Source organism: Zootermopsis nevadensis, unplaced genomic scaffold (genome assembly GCF_977971745.1).
Source record: "Zootermopsis nevadensis isolate Lab colony 2312 unplaced genomic scaffold, Znev_1.0 Znev_ptg000006l, whole genome shotgun sequence".
NCBI lineage: Eukaryota > Metazoa > Arthropoda > Insecta > Blattodea > Termopsidae > Zootermopsis > Zootermopsis nevadensis.
The window spans coordinates 4,412,093-4,429,979 of NW_028259138.1; the positions used below are offsets into that span (position 1 = coordinate 4,412,093).

Genomic DNA, 17,887 nt, shown 5'->3' on the forward strand with positions numbered 1-17,887 from the left:
TTATTTCCTTTGTCTTAAGACATTACAACCATGGCTCCCAACAATGATACAAGTGGGAACAATTTTTCCAAATCTGAATTGTAAACATTACCTGTAACTATTAGCCATCACCTGCTGCCACTATTGCCACTCCTGCTGGTTCTCCTTATGTGGGCTTTTCTACTGATCTAGAGCATGTACTTAGTTCTGAAAAGTCATTTTAACTCCAGATTACAACATATCAATAACCCTATGAGGTCAGCATGTCTGATCAACATGTGAAATGTTCACATCTATAGTGTGAATGGTTGTGAAATATGTACATTTTTATTATGTTAACTAATAAGGTCTTTAAAGTGTAATAATCTGGTCCAAATTTTATCATCAATCAGCAACTAAAAACTCTTAATCTAATTTACTCGTATAATCATCATTATAGTGAGTTCTTTAACTGCAAAGTTCAGATAATTTATATGCCCAATGACAGACAGCAGAAGTCTTTACAGAAGAACAAAAAATCATAATAAAATTGAGTTTGACATTAGATGTAATGGAATAAAATGCATTCTTGAGTCATACCTTGACAAAGGACTGAAAAGAAGTAAGAGATACTGACAGTATTCATATATGGGTCTGACAATTACTTAATTGCAATGACATTTGACCAGTATTAACAGTATACTATCCTGACCAAATAATCTTGTATGAAATTTATTATTGAAACCTAACTGTAAAAGTAAGTATGCTGAGGATTAGCATATGGTAGGTTTTGAGGTTAGCTCCTGGTGCCATTCTGCTTTCATTAACCATGCTCCTGGCAATGTACAATATATAGAGTGTATCTGAAAGGTTTGAACAAACTTTGTGGACAGGTTCTACATAGCAAAACTAGACATTGATTATTTTGTTTCTATAAAATCTGGGAATATCAGTTGGAATGGTTTACTGCAAATAGTACTTGACCAGGCTGTAACTCAAAAAGAAAGTGTTTCCAGACACATGTTCATATGACCTTCATATATTGTTTTGCTGTGTAGAACTCACCCCCAAAACCTGTACAGATCTTTCAGATACATACCATATTAGCGATCTTTTATTGATCCTGTATGAATACTTTCATGAAGAAACCAGTGAGTACTCTTCCATGAAATGCATAAGAACATAATAGTACAGAAAGCACTTTATTTGATATATGAAAATGAGTATCATTTCTTCTTTCTTGCTAGTACATTAACACTGCTTTCCCTGTATTTTATTCACAGATTGTGGCACTTTTAATTTAAAAATTACACTGCATCATTATACAAACTCCCAAATATATACAATACAGCTAAAAGTATCTCAACAATTAGTTGATATTATAATGGTTTGGAATTTTATCACACATTATTGCCATAATTAAAAAAATTAACAGAATTACAGATTCTTTGTCGAACACACATATTATTTTGAAAACAATTCATTTTTATAATTTCATATTAAATTCATGAAGAAATATTTATCTTATCACATACATTACTTACTGAAGAAAACTGTTTCTCATCAAAGTATATGGTACCAGTTTCAATACCATACACATAAAACAATGTTACTCTAACTTTGCACACTGGTGCAGAGCTTAGTACAAAACAAATCTTAATAAAATCTTCCAGTTTTCTCCCTAATATTCATTGCATAGTAGTGCTTATTAACTATATAATGTTAATCACTTTTAAAATGTTCACCACTGTTTACCACTGAACCTGTCACTGCCATGTTTGCACTGAAATGGCAAATACATGTTATTTAGTTCTTTGTTGAAGTGGCTATTGCAATGCAGAGTACTTGCAAGAGTTATATTTCATGGATTTTTATTATATTACTGGTATTCACAGTTTGTCACAGTGTTTTATAAATACTTCATGGCTGCACAAAAACTTGGAATTTAAATTATATATTTACTTCAATTTCTATTTCCTCATTTTTAGTAAACAATCTGTGAATGCTTTCATGTATGTAGGTTGTTAAATAAAGAGCCTGTAAACTACACCACTGTCTAATTCAGAATCATACCATGAAGACATGTGGAGGAGTAGTTATAGCTCACCATTAAGTTGATGTGAGTGGTCATCTTTGCCTCTGAGAAAAGAGCCCCAATATTCACTGGACAGGAAGCTACGTTGACCTAGTATGGAGAAACAGAAAAATCCCTGCCCTTGACAGGAATCAAACCCCAGTCATCCAACCTGTAGCCCAGGCAAGGGCAACCTTTAGGTAGCTCAGACCAGATCTAGTTTCTTTATCATGACTGCACACCATGAAGATACATATCAAATAAGATATTACCACTAGTTAAAACTAAACACCTTGATATTTTACATGTCAAAAAAACAGATTACAATCATAATCTTAATAACATATTAAAAAGCCTTTAAACTATATGGGTCAAATAAAAAGTTATAGCAGGCTGGGAGTTGTACTTGCCAGTTGTAGCCACTCACTATACCAATTGCTCAGAATTCAAGTTAAATAAATTTCAATGACAAAAACTTTCAGAAATACTGATTCAGGTAATATTTCTGTACATTGTTACTTATATTTACATTGTACAATGCTACATTAAACTGGGTGTTACTATTATGTATTCTTCCTGCCTTTACAGACAAGCAACATAATGCCTGTATATGGATTAAAATTCTATTTCCATCATCTCCTTCGTCCTCCTCTTACTCTTTGTCATACTTACAGTGTACTTTATCCTTTATTGTATAGGAATAAAGGATTTATAACCCCATTACTAAGGGGATACCAATCACAATTTAACTGTGGGTGGTTTATGAGTATTGTGATATTCTATTGCAACACAAAACCAGATGGAGCATGCATAAACCATGATGCACAGATGACAAAGGTAAAAGAACAATCTACATATCTTGCCATTAAAAAACAAATATAATACTTGTACTGCAAACTACCATAAATATAAAAAAGTTGGTTCGTATATCTCTTCTGAAATAAATATTTGGGAGATGATAATTGTTAATATAAGCTCAGTTTTATAGCTTCTGATGGCTTCAATTAAAACAGTTATCACTACAGTTACAGCTTTCCTGTAGGAAAATATGTGCTCATTCTTCATGAAAGCTGTGTGTTTTGTTAGTTCAACTTGTGAGCAAACTGATACTCAAGCAATCCATCTTCAACTGAAAAATACAAGAAAATATTAATAAATGCTTAATCCTGTTTGCAAACTGTATGGGAGGTATGAACTATTCCAAACAGGAGGAGAAATGTTTCAAATATCAAATACACATTTTACTATAGATAACCACAAAAATCAAAATGATTTATTTTTTATGTTATGAAACTGTTCCATTAGAACTAATTATTATAAACTTTGTGCTTGTGTTTGTTATTCTTCCTTACAATGGAACAAGATCTATAGCATACATACATTCACAGGAAATTTATAAAAGTTCTTATTTTATAACACATAAAAATGTTAAAATTATTTTCTGAACACCAAATTATCAGTTGGCACAAAATTAATTCAAAAGTAAGACATGTGTAAATAAAAGATGTTAGTTCATCAGATACACATTGTGTACAACACTGGACTCTGACTTGGGTGGAAAAAGATAAATGCTTTAAAATCTTCTGTTATACTTATCACAACTTTAATGTTGTCTGCATTTCTTACTAACACAGCCTTGCAAAACACATGTAGGGAAGGGATAGCAGAAAACTACAAAATTAAGAAAAAATACTTGGCAATGTATTTTCAAGTATTTCACATAAATTACAGACTACTGTATGACTTACATACATACCACTTTAAGCACTGTAGGTATAATCCATCTACATAAAATGTCCACATACCTGCTTCTAATGATTCACTAGCAACTGCTAAAAAATTAAAAGCTAAATGTAGAGACTTTATGAGATTACTATATCTCTTATTCCAAACCATGTACACAAAATGTTCACATACATGTCTCCAATTATTCATTAGGCATTGCTATCACATTAAAAGCTAAATGTAGATAGACTTTGTGGGACCACTATATCTCTTCTTTTACATTTTACCAAAAATTATTCTAAAAGCTACACATTTTCATACAAAATTTCAAAACCCTACATTAAGTGATACAGGTTTTACATCCAATTAAGGTGGAGTGGCCTGTAGTGGCATAATGTCCATGTCAAGTTTAATGAACAGTAGAATAAAAATTTTCTTGGATATTATCCATCATCTAGTAAAATAAAATATAAAACGATGTTTCGGAGATAGGGCTCTATCTCTGTCTTCAGATACCTACTCAGTTGGGCCCAATAGATAGAGCTAATCCCTATCTCCAGACAAAGTAGAAAGTGAAAGTCCCGGAATATAAGAAGATCACCACACCATCCATCCGTGGGACGTAAAATAATAAAATAGAAATAGTAGACACACAATTCGTTAAACATAAAAAAAAGCCAAAAGCCAAATAAAGACAAAGACTCACAAAAGGTGGGAATAAATACATATGACCATTAAGTTTAAACCTGCTGCACAACTTTGACTTCTTCCGAGATGACCGGAATCCAAATATGAGATAAGTCCAAACTAGGCTGGCTGATAGGATTATTGAATAGTAGGAATGTGCCATCCCATTAATTTAAAATTCCATATCCTGAGCCACTCCAATCACCACAAATTATTCCTACATATATTTTACTTTCCCAAGTGATACTCACAAAAGTTTATACTGCATTTCACCCCATCATGCCACATACTTAACCTACCTCAATCTCCAATTTTATTAACAATGCTATATAAAGTGTAAAGTATCTCATTATGTAATTTACTATGGTCTGAAACTAGGAGATGCTTTGTCTCCAATGCTCTTTAACTTTGCTCTAGAATATGCCAACAGGAAAGTCCAAGATAGGCAGAAGGGTTTGCAATTGAATGGGACACATCAGCTACTGGCATATGCTGATTATGTTAATTTATTGGTGATGATATAAATACAATAAAGAGTAACACAAAAGTTTTACTAGAAGCTAGTAGCAAGGTGGGGCTAAATTCAGAAAACTAAGTACATGTTTGTATCCCATCAGCAGAGAGGCAGGCAAAATCATATTAGGGTGGCTAATAAATCCTCTGAAAGTGTGACAAAGTTCAATATTTGGGAACAACAATAAGAAATCAAAATGATATTCATGAGGAAATTAGAAGGAGATTAAATTCCGGAAATGCCTGGTACTTTTCAGTTCAAAATATTTTGTCTTCCTGTCTGAATTCTAAGAACTCAAAGATTAAAATATACAAAACAATAAATTTTCCTTTTATATGGGTCTGAAACATGGTCTTTCACTCTGAGGGAGGAACATAGATTGCAGGTGTTTGAAAATAGGGTGATGAGGAGGATATTTGGGCCTAGGAGAGAAGAGGATGAGGTATGGAGAAAACAGCATAATTATGAGCTTAAAAAACTTGTACTCCTCCCCCAATATTGTCAGGGCGATTAAATCAAAAAGAATGAGGTGGGTGGGGCATGTGGCACGCATGGATGGGGCAAGAGGTGTGTACCGGGTATTGGTCAGGAAGCCTGAGGGGAAGAGACTGATGGGGAAACCTAGATGTAGATGGGAGGGCAATATCAACACAATATCTATGAGAGATAGGAATTGAAGACGACTGGATTTTGTTGGCCCAGGACAGGGACCGGTGGAGGGCTTTGGTTAATTCGGTGATAAACCTTCAGGTTCTGTAAGCCATCTAGCTAGTTAGTTAGTCAGTTAGTTAGTTAGTTATCATGTAATTTCCTACATTCCTCAATAACTCAGAATATTCTCTTCAACATTTGTTTAAAAACATACTTGATCCCTAAATGAGATGCCACATTTCACACCCATTCAAATCAACAAATAAGCTTATACAATATTAATACATTTTGAACTGAATTTAATGTGTCTTAAATACTGATAACAATGATAACATGCCCTAAACTTCCTTATACAGTCTCAGATCCACATGGAAAGTCCAAGTACTCTACCTCATCCCCCAAAACAAAATTATATCTGTTATTGAAACTTCCAAATATACATTTATTGTCTTATATATACACTCCCTTTAAATTGAAAAGAATGACACAAACAGAAAATTATATACTGACAGGTTCTTTAAAACCTACTAAATGTAACATATAATTAATTTCTTACCCACCATTTCCAATGTCTCTATTGCCTATATGACTTCCATCCATATTCCACAAAGCTTTATGAAAAGAATCTCTCCAACTCTCAAACACTATATGTGACCTCATAACAAACTAGCATTATGATTTTTTATGAAGCAAGCCCTACGTAAATTTATGAAGTTGAAAAACACCCCTTACTGGGTATAAATGTACTGCTTAATCATTCTTTTGCTGGTACCTAATATATCTAGAGCCTGAGAATGGGTATTGCCATTAGCTGAATGTCTCTGTGGTGCTGCATCCTTCCTGAGAATCTCAGTTAGTCAAAAAATGTCCCACTCCAACTCAAAGATTCATTATTGTGTTCACAGATTTCAATCCATATTGTGCCAGTCAAATCCAATCCCAATCCCAATTTATTGCTTTGAGATTAATTTTAATATTGTTCTCCCATCTGTGCCTATGTATGCCAAGTGGTCATTCCCCTTACAGTTTTAACCAAAACTTTGCAGTTCTCATCCCTTATGTGCGCTACATGACCTGCCCATCTCATCCTACATTGACCATCCTAATATTTGTTTAAGAGCTCAAATTATGAAACTCCCCTGTTTTCAGTTTTCTACAACCTGTTATATCTGCCCTCTTAGATCCAAATATTCTGCTCAGTACACCAATCTCTAACACCCTAAATCCATATTCTTCCTTTAATGTGATAGACAAAGTTTCAGAACCATAAGTAAAATTATGATTTTGTATATATTAATGGTTATATTTGTAGATAACAGACATGGAGATAAAAGAGTCTGTTAAATGATAGTATCCAATCCCCAGATTTATCCTGCTCTTAATTTCTTCATGAAAATAACTATGATTTGTTACTGTCACTTATACAGTAAACCCTCAATTTAATGGCTTTTGAGTTTAACAGACACTGTCTGGCATTGCAAAAGTTTTCTGGACATTAAGCATTATTTTCAGTTTTAACAGACAAAATCCATGGAAACTGAAAATGTCTGCTAATGACCACTGGATTTAATTTGCACTTAATTATCTCCTTACACTGTAATGTTTTAATATACCTTGTAACATTATAGGTGTCCACTTCATTTTACTAATCCGTTTAATGGTGTTCTTAATGGAAATTATGGTATAATAATGCATTACTGGCACTGAAAACAACCATGCATTTTAATGTATGATCAGCATTACCAGACACCCCCTTCTCCCCACTGTGTTTTAAATCGAGGGTTTACCATACTGCTTAAATTGAAACTCATGTCAGTTTCTTAAAATTTTTTCCAAATTCCATGTATCATAGATCTGAATCATGGAGCTCCTGAAATAGACCTTCCTTCCAATTTAAAAGCATGCACTTTGATGTGATTCTCTTTCTTTTAAGTGTTTATAACACTAGAGTTGTCATACTATAACAGAACATAACAATATACAAAATTATTTTCTAATTAACACATAAAAATTAAAGTTGTACCAAGGAAATATTATAAAAAATAACAAAATACTTACTTTTGTGGACCAACAGAATGTGGTTGTGTGATAACATAAACCAAATACAATAAGTAAAATTTCAGGTTCTCACTTCAAAGAGTATTAAGATGGCCGCCTTCTGGGTTGTAGCACTGATTAGTCTGGAAGAAGTTTACCGATGTTTCAGAGGTGTGTACTGTTTCCATCAAGCAAGGACGTCTATCAGACTAATCAGTGCTACAACCCGAAGAAAGTAATCTTTAAATACAACAGACTTAGACAGCCACGTGTTTAGTCCTTTAAACTGCAGGTATACAAATACAATTTCTCAATAGGGTTTAATAACGTAAATCTCAAAATTAAAGAGACTTTGCTAACCATATGCTGGTCCTTTATATGCTTTGTACACAAATAAAACTGAGGTTCAAATAGTGTCTTTAAAAGGTTAAAGAAGTTCAAAATCAGTGACCTTGCTCATTATATGTTGTTATTTTAAATTGCAGGTATACAAATGCAACTGTAGTTAAACGGTCTCAAGTAGGTTAAAGAAAGACCCAAATTACACAGACCTTGAGAACCATGTTGTGGGTCCCTTGTCACCATGGCATGGTGCGTCCTGAGGTTGCAGAGGGAGGATACTGCTTCCAGATATGGATAGCTGCGATATATTGAATAAGCAGTCATGGAAAGGCTACAAGAGGTGGTTTTCCAACTTCGGGGTAAAAATAATAACCTGTTATGGAATGTTACACAGGGCCTCGAACTAAGATGGATTCTTTTGAATGACCTAAACATAAAGTAAACTAAAGCTTCTACTCATTCTTAACCTTGGCACTATATGAGGGTGATTTGTTATCATCACGCCCCAGCCGAGCTTGGACCCCAGTACCCATTGAATAGGAGTCTGGATGGGCCCCAGAGCCAGTCTGGATGCAGAGGATAGAGGAAAAATCCTCTGCCCCTGCCAGGGATTGTTCATCCAGTCTGGAGCCAGTCACTATACTGACTGAGCTACCTTGACCCATCTTTGGAAAGACAAAAGCAAAGGAAAATGTACATGATATTTGGCAAATGGAAAGTAAGGAGTCTGTATAGGGTAGGTCCACTGGGAACAGTTGCAAGAGAATTAGCAAGGTGTAAGTTAGATTTAGTGGGAGTACAGAAGGTTAGATGGGACAGGTGTGGCACTGTACCAGCAGGCGATTATATGTTTTTTCTATAGAAAGGGGAATTAGAATCATGAATTGGGGATTGGCTAGAGCATGTACAATGGATGGAAGAAGGACGAATACTGAAACAGTCCCTTTGGTATATACTCAAAGGAAGAAGAGATCCTGGAAGACAACACCAAAGGTGAATTTTATAGAAACCGAAACAGGTCATCGGCCTAATCCGTGTAATGGAGAAGAAGAGAAGAATAATTGGGGACAGGATTTTTTGTACATAAGAGAATAATATCATTAGTTAAGAGGGTACAGTTTGTTAGTGACAGGATGTCGTATACAACAGCAAGAGGTTGTTCATGTAATATTACTAAATGTGCATGCACCAACAGAGGATAAACCTGATGTTACAAAGGATAATTCCCAAAGTACCACATGAAAATTTTGTTAGGATATTTCAATGCTAAAGTAGGTAGATATGATATTTTCAAACAAACACTTGGGAACAGGAGTTTACATGAAAAAAGTAATAATAAAGGAGCTAAAGTAATAAACTTTGCCATATACAAAAATTCTAATTGTCAAGAGTACAATGTTCCCACATCGTAGAATTTATAAATGCACTTGGGAAATTCCTGATGAAAAGACTCGCAATCAGATAGACCACATTTTAATAGATAGGAGATGACATTCAAGTGTAACTGATGTCCGATCTATCAGGGGGAGCAGACTGTAATGATGATCACATAAAAGTGGTTGTAAAAGTTAGGGAGAGACTAACAGTAAGTAAATGAGCAAAGCAAAAGTCTGATATGGAGAGATTTAATCTCAAGAAACTAAACGATGTAGAAGGTAAAGAACAGTATCAGGTTAAAATCTCAAACAAGATCGTAGCTATGGAAAACTTAGATGATAATGTGGATATCAATAAAACTTGGAAATCATTAGAGAGAATATCAAAATTTCAGCCAAAGAGAGTCTAGGACCTAGACTCTAGGTTATTATGGATTGAAGTGGCATAAGCCATGGTTTGACGAAGGATGTTTAAAAGTATTAGATCAAAGGAAACAAGCCAAATTGCAATGGTTACAGGATCTGAGACAAATAAATGGAGGTAATCTGGACAAAGTACGACGTGAAGCTATTAGACATTTCAGGAACAAAAAGAGAGAATTAATGGGCTTGAAACATATAGTAAGAACAAGAACATTAGAAACTTTTACAGAGGTCATATAAATTAATTTAACAAGGGCTAACTTGGTAAAGGATAAGAATGGTGACCTATTGGCTGATTCTCATAACATTTTGAATATGTGGAAGAATTACTTCTCTCAGCTATTGAATGTTCATAGGGTTTGTGATATTAGGCAGATGGAAATACATACAGCTGAGCCATTAGTACCTAAGCCTAGCCCTTTTGAGGTTTAAATTGCTATTGACAAGTTGAAAAGGTATAAATAACCAGGTAGTGATCAAAGTCCAGCACAACTGGTTCAAGCAGGATGTGAAAGATTACGTTCTGAGATCCATAAACTTCTCAATTCTATTTTGAATAAGGAATGATTGCCTCAGCAGTAGACAGAGTCTATTATTGTACCAGTTTACAAGGGCGATAAAACTGACTGTAATAATTACAGAAGCATATCACTGTCATCATAAAAATTTTATGTAACACCCTTCTCTCAAGCTTAATTTCACACATAGACGAAATTATTGGGGATCATCAGTACAGGTATCATCATAAAACGTCAAGTACTATTCAGATTTTTTGTATTCATTAGAGACTAGACAAAAATGGGAGAATAATGAAAGAGTACATCAGCTATTCATATACTTCAAGGACTTCAATCAGATGGGAAGTATTGTACAATATTCTCACTGAGTTTGGTACACCCATTAAACTAGTGAGGCTTGTTAAAACGTGAATGAAAACTACAGTCTTGTTCTTATAGGTAAACATTTGTCTGGCACGTTTCCTTCCAAAATGTTCTAAAACAAGGAGATGCTTTATTTCCATCGTTTTTTAACTTTGATTTAGAATACACCATTAGGAAGGTCCAAGAAAACCAGGTGAGATTTAAATTGAATGGAACACATCAGCTTCTGGTCTATGCTGATGAAATAAATATGTTGGGGGATAATATAAATACCACACAGAAAATCACAGAAGCTCTAATTGGCTCAAACAAGGAGGTGGGTCTAGGAGCCAGGGTAGCTCAGTCAGTAACTGACTACGGACTGGACGACTGGGGTTCAATCCCCAACAGGAGAAGACAATTCTTTCCTCCAGCCTCTGGAGCCCACCCAGCCTCCTGTCCATTGGGTACCGGTTTTCTTTCCCAGAGGTAAAGCGCGGTTGGGGCGTGACACTGACCACTCACCCAACCTAGTGCTGAGGTTAAGAATGAGTAGGAGCTATACCGTCTCCCCCTCCCCAAGCGCCTACATGGCATGTAGTGGGGCAGCTTTACTTTACTTTACTTTAAGGAGGTGGGTCAAGAAGTAAACACAGAGAGAAATAAGTATATGTTGATGTCTCATCACTAGAATGCAACGCAAAATCATAACAAAGATAGCTAATGGATTCTTTGAAATTGTGGTAAAGTTTAGATATTTTGGACAGACAGTAACCAATCATAAGTTGATTCATGAAGAAACTGAGTATAGGTTAAATTCGGGTAATGCTTGCTACCATTCAATTCAGAACCTTTTGTCTTCTCATCTACTGTCTAAAGAATACAATATAAAAAACTATAATTGTGCCTGTAGTTTTGAAGCTTGGTCTCTGTCATTAAGGGAGGAACACAGACTGAGGGTGTTTGGGAACAGGATGCCAAGGAAAATATTTGGACACAAGTGGAATGAAATACTTGGAGGCTGGAAAAAGTTACATAATGAGGAGCTTCATAAGTTGGGCATGTGGCATGCATGGACTGTGAATGAGACTCAAGAAGACAGAGTCAGTACCAACAACTGAAGAGGTAGAAGTGGCTTACAATTAACTATGCCCCCAGGGATAGATTTAATTCAAGCAGAGTTACTGTAAAATACTGGATGGAATGTAGGAGATATTTACATAAACTTATGGTCCAAATATTGAAAAAGGAAATAATCTAAGAAGAATGGAATCTAAGCATCATATGCCCTACATATAAGAAAGGTAATGTCATATATGCCCAAACTATAAAGGAGTCAATTTGTTATGTACCACCTACATAGCATTCTCTAAGGTTCTGCTTAACAGACTCACCCCTATGTAGAGAGGTCCTTTGGTAATTATCTATGTGGGTTCCATCAAGAAAGAACCACAACAGAGCATATTTTTAAGGTACAACAAATGCTTTAAAGTGTAAGGAAGTCAGAATTGACATGCACCACCTATTCGTATAATTTAAAGTGGCAAATATTTGAAGACAGCAGTCCACAAAAATTAATATGCAATCTACTTATTTTAATATTTATAAGTCCTTGTTATATAAACTATTAGAGCTACAGAAGTACTAATTACAGTACTAAAATGCAACATTTCTGACTCTAGAATTAGTAATTATTTAAATTGAATTTTTGTCCCATTCATATTTATGTCAGTCTTCTGGGTTGTAGCACTATGTAGTCTGGTAGAAGTCTACCAATGTTTCAGGGGTCCTTGCTGCCTCCATCATTTCCACCCTGATAATGAAGGCAGCAACGGCATCTGAAATGTTGGTAAACTTCTACCTGACTATTTAGCACTACAACCCAGAAGTCAGCCATCTTCAGACTCACCACCATGTAAACCTCAAATCCTACTTACTTTTATACTGTGGTTTATGTAATAATATTCATGCTGAAATAACATGAGACTATTACAATTCACTTGGCCCATTTTTAAAAGAACTTATTCAAACTACAAAATCTGTTAAATTTCAGTAAATCAATTAATGTTTATAAACTATTCCTGTACATTGAAACACAAGCCACAGAAGCTGTTGCATTAGAAAATTAATGGATCAATTTGTATTATTCAAATGTTATTTTAAAGCTTATGTGTGATAAGAGCCAAGTTGAAATAAAAGGAAACTGATAAGCTTATACTGGGCTGATTGATCAACATACGTTCACTGGGGTGACTGGGTAATGTGTGTTCAAACAACTGTGCCACTCCTTTTGTACATAACTCATTATGTAGCATGCATAATGGTCCCCCTTGTATAATAATGAAACTTACATTTTGTTGCTTTAAAAGAAACTTCCATAAGCCATGGGTCAGACTGTGCAGGACGTATATGAATTATCTTTAAAAATGCTTGTAAATAAAACCTTTATGAAAAGACAAACAAAATGTTTGAGCACTATTTGTGAGAGACACTCTCAAAGTTTGTTCTGAATATTACACCCATTCAATATGGGCTTCATTTGTCACACGTACAATGTCCAAACAATATTCAAGCTCCATCCATGTACACTGCAGCATGTCAATGTCAATTGTTGAAATTGTGTCCTTCAAATTGTTAATGTTGGCCACTGCAGTTTGGTACACAAAGTATTATCTTTTCACAGACTGTGATATCCAGTGATATGGCTGGCCAAAAGATGGGACCAACATGGCCAATCCATTGGGAAATGGTGATAAAGAGATGCACGCACAATCAAGCTCCAGTGCAGTGGTGTGACGTCTTGCTGGAAGAACACAACATGCAGTTCTTGAAACCGTGAATAGACAAAGTTTTCCGGTACATCCAGGTAATTGCTGGATGTCACAGTCACTTCAGCAAAGAAAAAGGTTCTGATCAAACGATCATGCAACAGGCAACATCACACCACACATTAACTTTGGGGCTGTCTCTCATGTGCTCCACTGTAGCTTGAGTGTTCTGATCCCCAGATGCATACATTCAATTGTGTACCTTCCCTGAAACGTGGAATGTAGCCTCATCACATAACATGATTTTCCTCAGGAATTCGTTGCCTTTGTCCACTTTCTAAGGATGGTCGCTGTAAATTCCTTTCGGGCTACCATATCATCTGGCGTAACTGCCTGCACCACTCGAAACTTGCAAGCATACAGGCACAAACGTTTTCATAACACCCAACACTGCCAAATGTGGCATTTGCAGCCCAAGTTGACTTATGTGGACTGCACATAATCCTGTGTATCCTTTTGACATTTTCATCAGACACACGTGGACGCCCTTACCCTTCTTGTGCAAAACACTTCTGGTCTATTTACACTATCTGTATTAGCCATGTACTAACGGTCTTGATGGTGGTGTCTTGTGATAAGTTCTTCTGAAATATCTTTGAACCTGTGGATCTGATTTCATTTTGATAAACCATTCCACACACTCTGCCTTCTGTGTGTTGATGGCAACTGGCCTGATTCACAAAGACAGATGCAATGCAGGGAAACAACAGGTGCTACCAGGAACTCAGTAAAACTATGAGAGTTTTTCTCTTGCAGATTACACTCAAACAGCGTATCTATGTCTTTTCATAAAGGTTTCATTCACGAGTAAAGCTGTAGATAATTTATGTACATCCTGCATATTACAATGACAGTGTAAATAATCTGATGATTCAATTCACAAGCATGCAAATACACATACAGTGGAACCTCGATATACCACGGCTGTGATCATGTCCCCAAATATGATTACATATGTTTTATGTTAGATAAATGTCAATTTCACATATAACCTGTCCCCCGAAACCCACATTATATCAAGGTTCCAATGTATTTTCATGCCTTATATAGACAAGATAAGTAATTTGCCTGTTCACTATGTTTTCATGTACATTACCATTCATGTATAGCATAAGTTCACCTTAGGATGGGATCTCTAAACATTCATTTTTGCTCCCACATAAAACTTCAGTACTTTTTTTATTTTACCACTAATTAAAATTCAATTCAATTTGCCTTTTGTGTGTTCAATCTGTTTATTCTTTTATCTTTACTACAAAATATCTTAGAGCAAAACTCTTACTATGAGTGAAAGTTCTCTTCTGCATAAACATTCCTTCCCAAATCTCATGTTACTTCAAAGACTGGGAAGAAATAACATAAATAAGATAGAAAGTATGCCTGCCTAAAACACCAGAGAAATCAGAATAAAATAACTCCTCAATGAGACTGTACATAAGCCAGAGTTTCTTCCATTTACATCTGAGTGTTCTAGTCAACTGTGAAGAACATGTAGTATAACCTTTTATAACTGCATTTACACACAAACTGCAGAAACAAACTTCGGGAGCATATTTATTTTATCTATACTAAGTGTATGAAAGCGGAAGTTCTTTGTTTATAATTTTTTTTTTTTGCTGGCCGCCATATTAACTACTGATGATAATGGAGTGCATGTTCCAATATAACATTTCATGACAGTGAAACAATTTGTCAGTTTCCTGAAAGTTGTTGAAATTATATTTTAACTAAATAAAAGGAACATAATGGAGGGAATTTGAAAATAGTCATGGAATGTTGATCTGATCTTGTATGCAGAAGTACAAGTTCATCTTCGACGCCTTTTCGTTTATTCTGAACATAACACTGTTATGTTGTTGCTAAGACACAAGCTCTTGGGTCATCCTGTACTTGCTTCCTTGCACCTCTGTAGTACATACTGTAAGTAAGCACTGATTTTGGGTTTGGTTTGATATTTGAAATATTGATATCCTTCCCTCACAGAATTTGAATCCTGACACAAGTTGGGAAGGTAGATAATCTATGCAGCCAAGCAATTATGTCCAATGAATAGTATGAATACTACAGTTATGTCCAATGAATAGTATGAGTACTACAGAATTTTTTCATTGGAAGATCAGGGATTAGTTTTCTGTTATTCAACAGGATATTCCATTTTCTATTGTAGTTTCTTAAACATGTTAATGGATAATCTGTTTCAATGAGTAAAAGGAAAGATGTAGATTTCAGTTGTCTGTTTTAGTATATCACAAAATGCGAAAGTATTCACTGGAATGTTATGTGTTTTTGGAGGTTTGTAATTTAAAAGCTTCTTGAATTTGCATGACTCTTCCACTCAAGTGTTTTTTCCACAGTGAAAAAAGAGTGGAGCCTTCAAACACATATCATATGCCAACAGTTCATGGGCTGTAGTTTGCAAACATCTATAGGTTTACAAAATGATTTAAGGGTTCCAACTAAAACAAATGCATAATATCCAATTTTTGTATAACAATATTATTTTAAGATCAATCCATAAAAGAAGGTAAAACTTCATTTTTCTTAAGCAGATTTTGTCATGGTACGAGGTGCGATCGGAAAGTTTCAAGACTGTGTCAATAGAGGGCGAACCGGATATTGTACGAGCTTCTGCCTTTAGGGGGTGCGGCCTACATTCATAGTGAATCAGTGTGCCAGCCGGCATCATCGAATTAGCATTTGTTTCTTAGTTACGGGCGTTTTGGTAGTGCATTACACCGACCCTCCTGCGATTTCGGAATGGCGTGTGCATCAAATTTTGCCAAAGACTCGCCAAAACGGCTACGGAAACCTATGAAATGCTAAAGCAAGCATTTGGGGAGTCTGCAATGGGTCGTGCACAAACTTTTGTGTGGCATTCACGTTTTAAAAATGGCCGAACCTCTGTCGATGATGACGAGCGTTCTGGACGACCATCTTCGAGCACAACGCCCGAAAATGTTACGAAGATTCGGCAGGCCATTCACGAAGATCGACGTCGTACCATCAACGACTTGTGCGACATTGTTGGGATAGGCTATGGGACCTGTCAGCTGATTCTAAAGGAAGAACTCCACATGCGACGCATCATGACAACGCGCCAGCGCACACCGCCCTCAAAGTTCGGCAGTTTTTGGCCTCAAACACCATGGCCGTCATCCCGCACCCTCCTTATTCTCCGGATTTAGCTCCGTGTGACTTCTTCCTCTTCCCAAAGATGAAAATTCAGCTAAAGGGAAGGAGATTTGAGACGATAGAAGAGATTCAGGCAGAATCGCAGATGGTGCTTGACAGGCTGACAAAGGAAGATTTCCAGGGATGCTTCCAGGCTTGGCAGCGGCGCTGGGATCGTTGTGTTCACTCCCATGGGAACTACTTCGAGGGTGATGGATGAATTTAATACCTGAGATAAGTTTTTATAGGTGTAGTCTGGAAACTTTCCGATCGCACCTCGTATGTTTCAACTGCATTACTCAGATGTGTAACCAGTCTCCTTTCTAAAGAAAGAAATTATTTGTGAAATTTAATGTAAAAAAGACAGGCCAAAGTAAAGCAGAAGGCTGGAAAAGGGGCATATGAAAGAGAAACTCTTTATAAATAAATAAAGGAGCAAACCACACACAAAAAAATTCTAGGCCAGCATCTAAACATTCTGATTTTTAAGAATGAGTTAAACAGATAATACAGTTTTGAACCACTGATATACACCAATCAGCTAGGTAAAATGCACAAAGAAACCAAGATCAACAATTTGTACGTATGTGCAGAAAACAAGGAATCAGGTCCAGTACTTACATTCGCCAAGCCAAGAAACAAAATCATACGTTAAAAATAACAAACAGAACAAATGACACAGAGAAGACTACATGTTGATTTTAGACCTACATAAATTAAGTGTGACATGCCTCATGTAACAATGCACAGTAACAAAAGTAAACTCACATGTTTCAACATCTTTGGAGTTGTAGCTGTGAATGTGGCAATACGAATCTTGGGTTGGGGCCTGGAGGTGCTGCCCTCGCACTGTTGACAACAGAAACACCAAGGATATGGTGTAATTTACAAGTTAAAAAGTTCAGATACTGAAAATGTTCTTAAGCTACAATGAAGCACACCTTCTTTGAAAACAATATGCAATTTAAATCATTCATTATTAACAAATTCTTGTACAACTAGGAAATTAGTTTAAGGAGATACACCAAGGATATGGATAGACAAGGATAATGCATTTTCTAAGCACATATGTTTGAGACCTGATTGTTTCATACAATATATGCTGGGAGCCATATTCATTCAAACATTTTAATTATTCAGTGGTATCTGGCAAGCATACAGCCAAAAATACTATTAAAATTACACCAAACACATGTAGAATTTTAACTATAAGTACCATAAAAGTTACAGAACAAATATGG

The 17,887-nt window shown here is 35.7% G+C and overlaps 1 protein-coding gene across 2 annotated transcripts in view; it reads right to left on the bottom strand.

The window, feature by feature from the left end:
- Positions 1–1,144: 1,144 nt before the first annotated feature.
- dsh (Segment polarity protein dishevelled) overlaps positions 1,145–17,887 on the bottom strand; it is a 96,390-nt gene continuing 79,647 nt past the window's right edge. For both annotated transcript variants that reach the window (XM_087343585.1, XM_022059240.2), the window contains 2 exons: positions 17,415–17,495; positions 1,145–3,161 (listed from right to left, as the gene is read on the bottom strand). In XM_087343585.1, the coding sequence (XP_087199711.1) occupies positions 3,115–3,161; positions 17,415–17,495 (128 nt within the window). In that variant the 3' untranslated portion in view covers positions 1,145–3,114. The remainder of the gene's footprint in view (positions 3,162–17,414; positions 17,496–17,887) is intronic.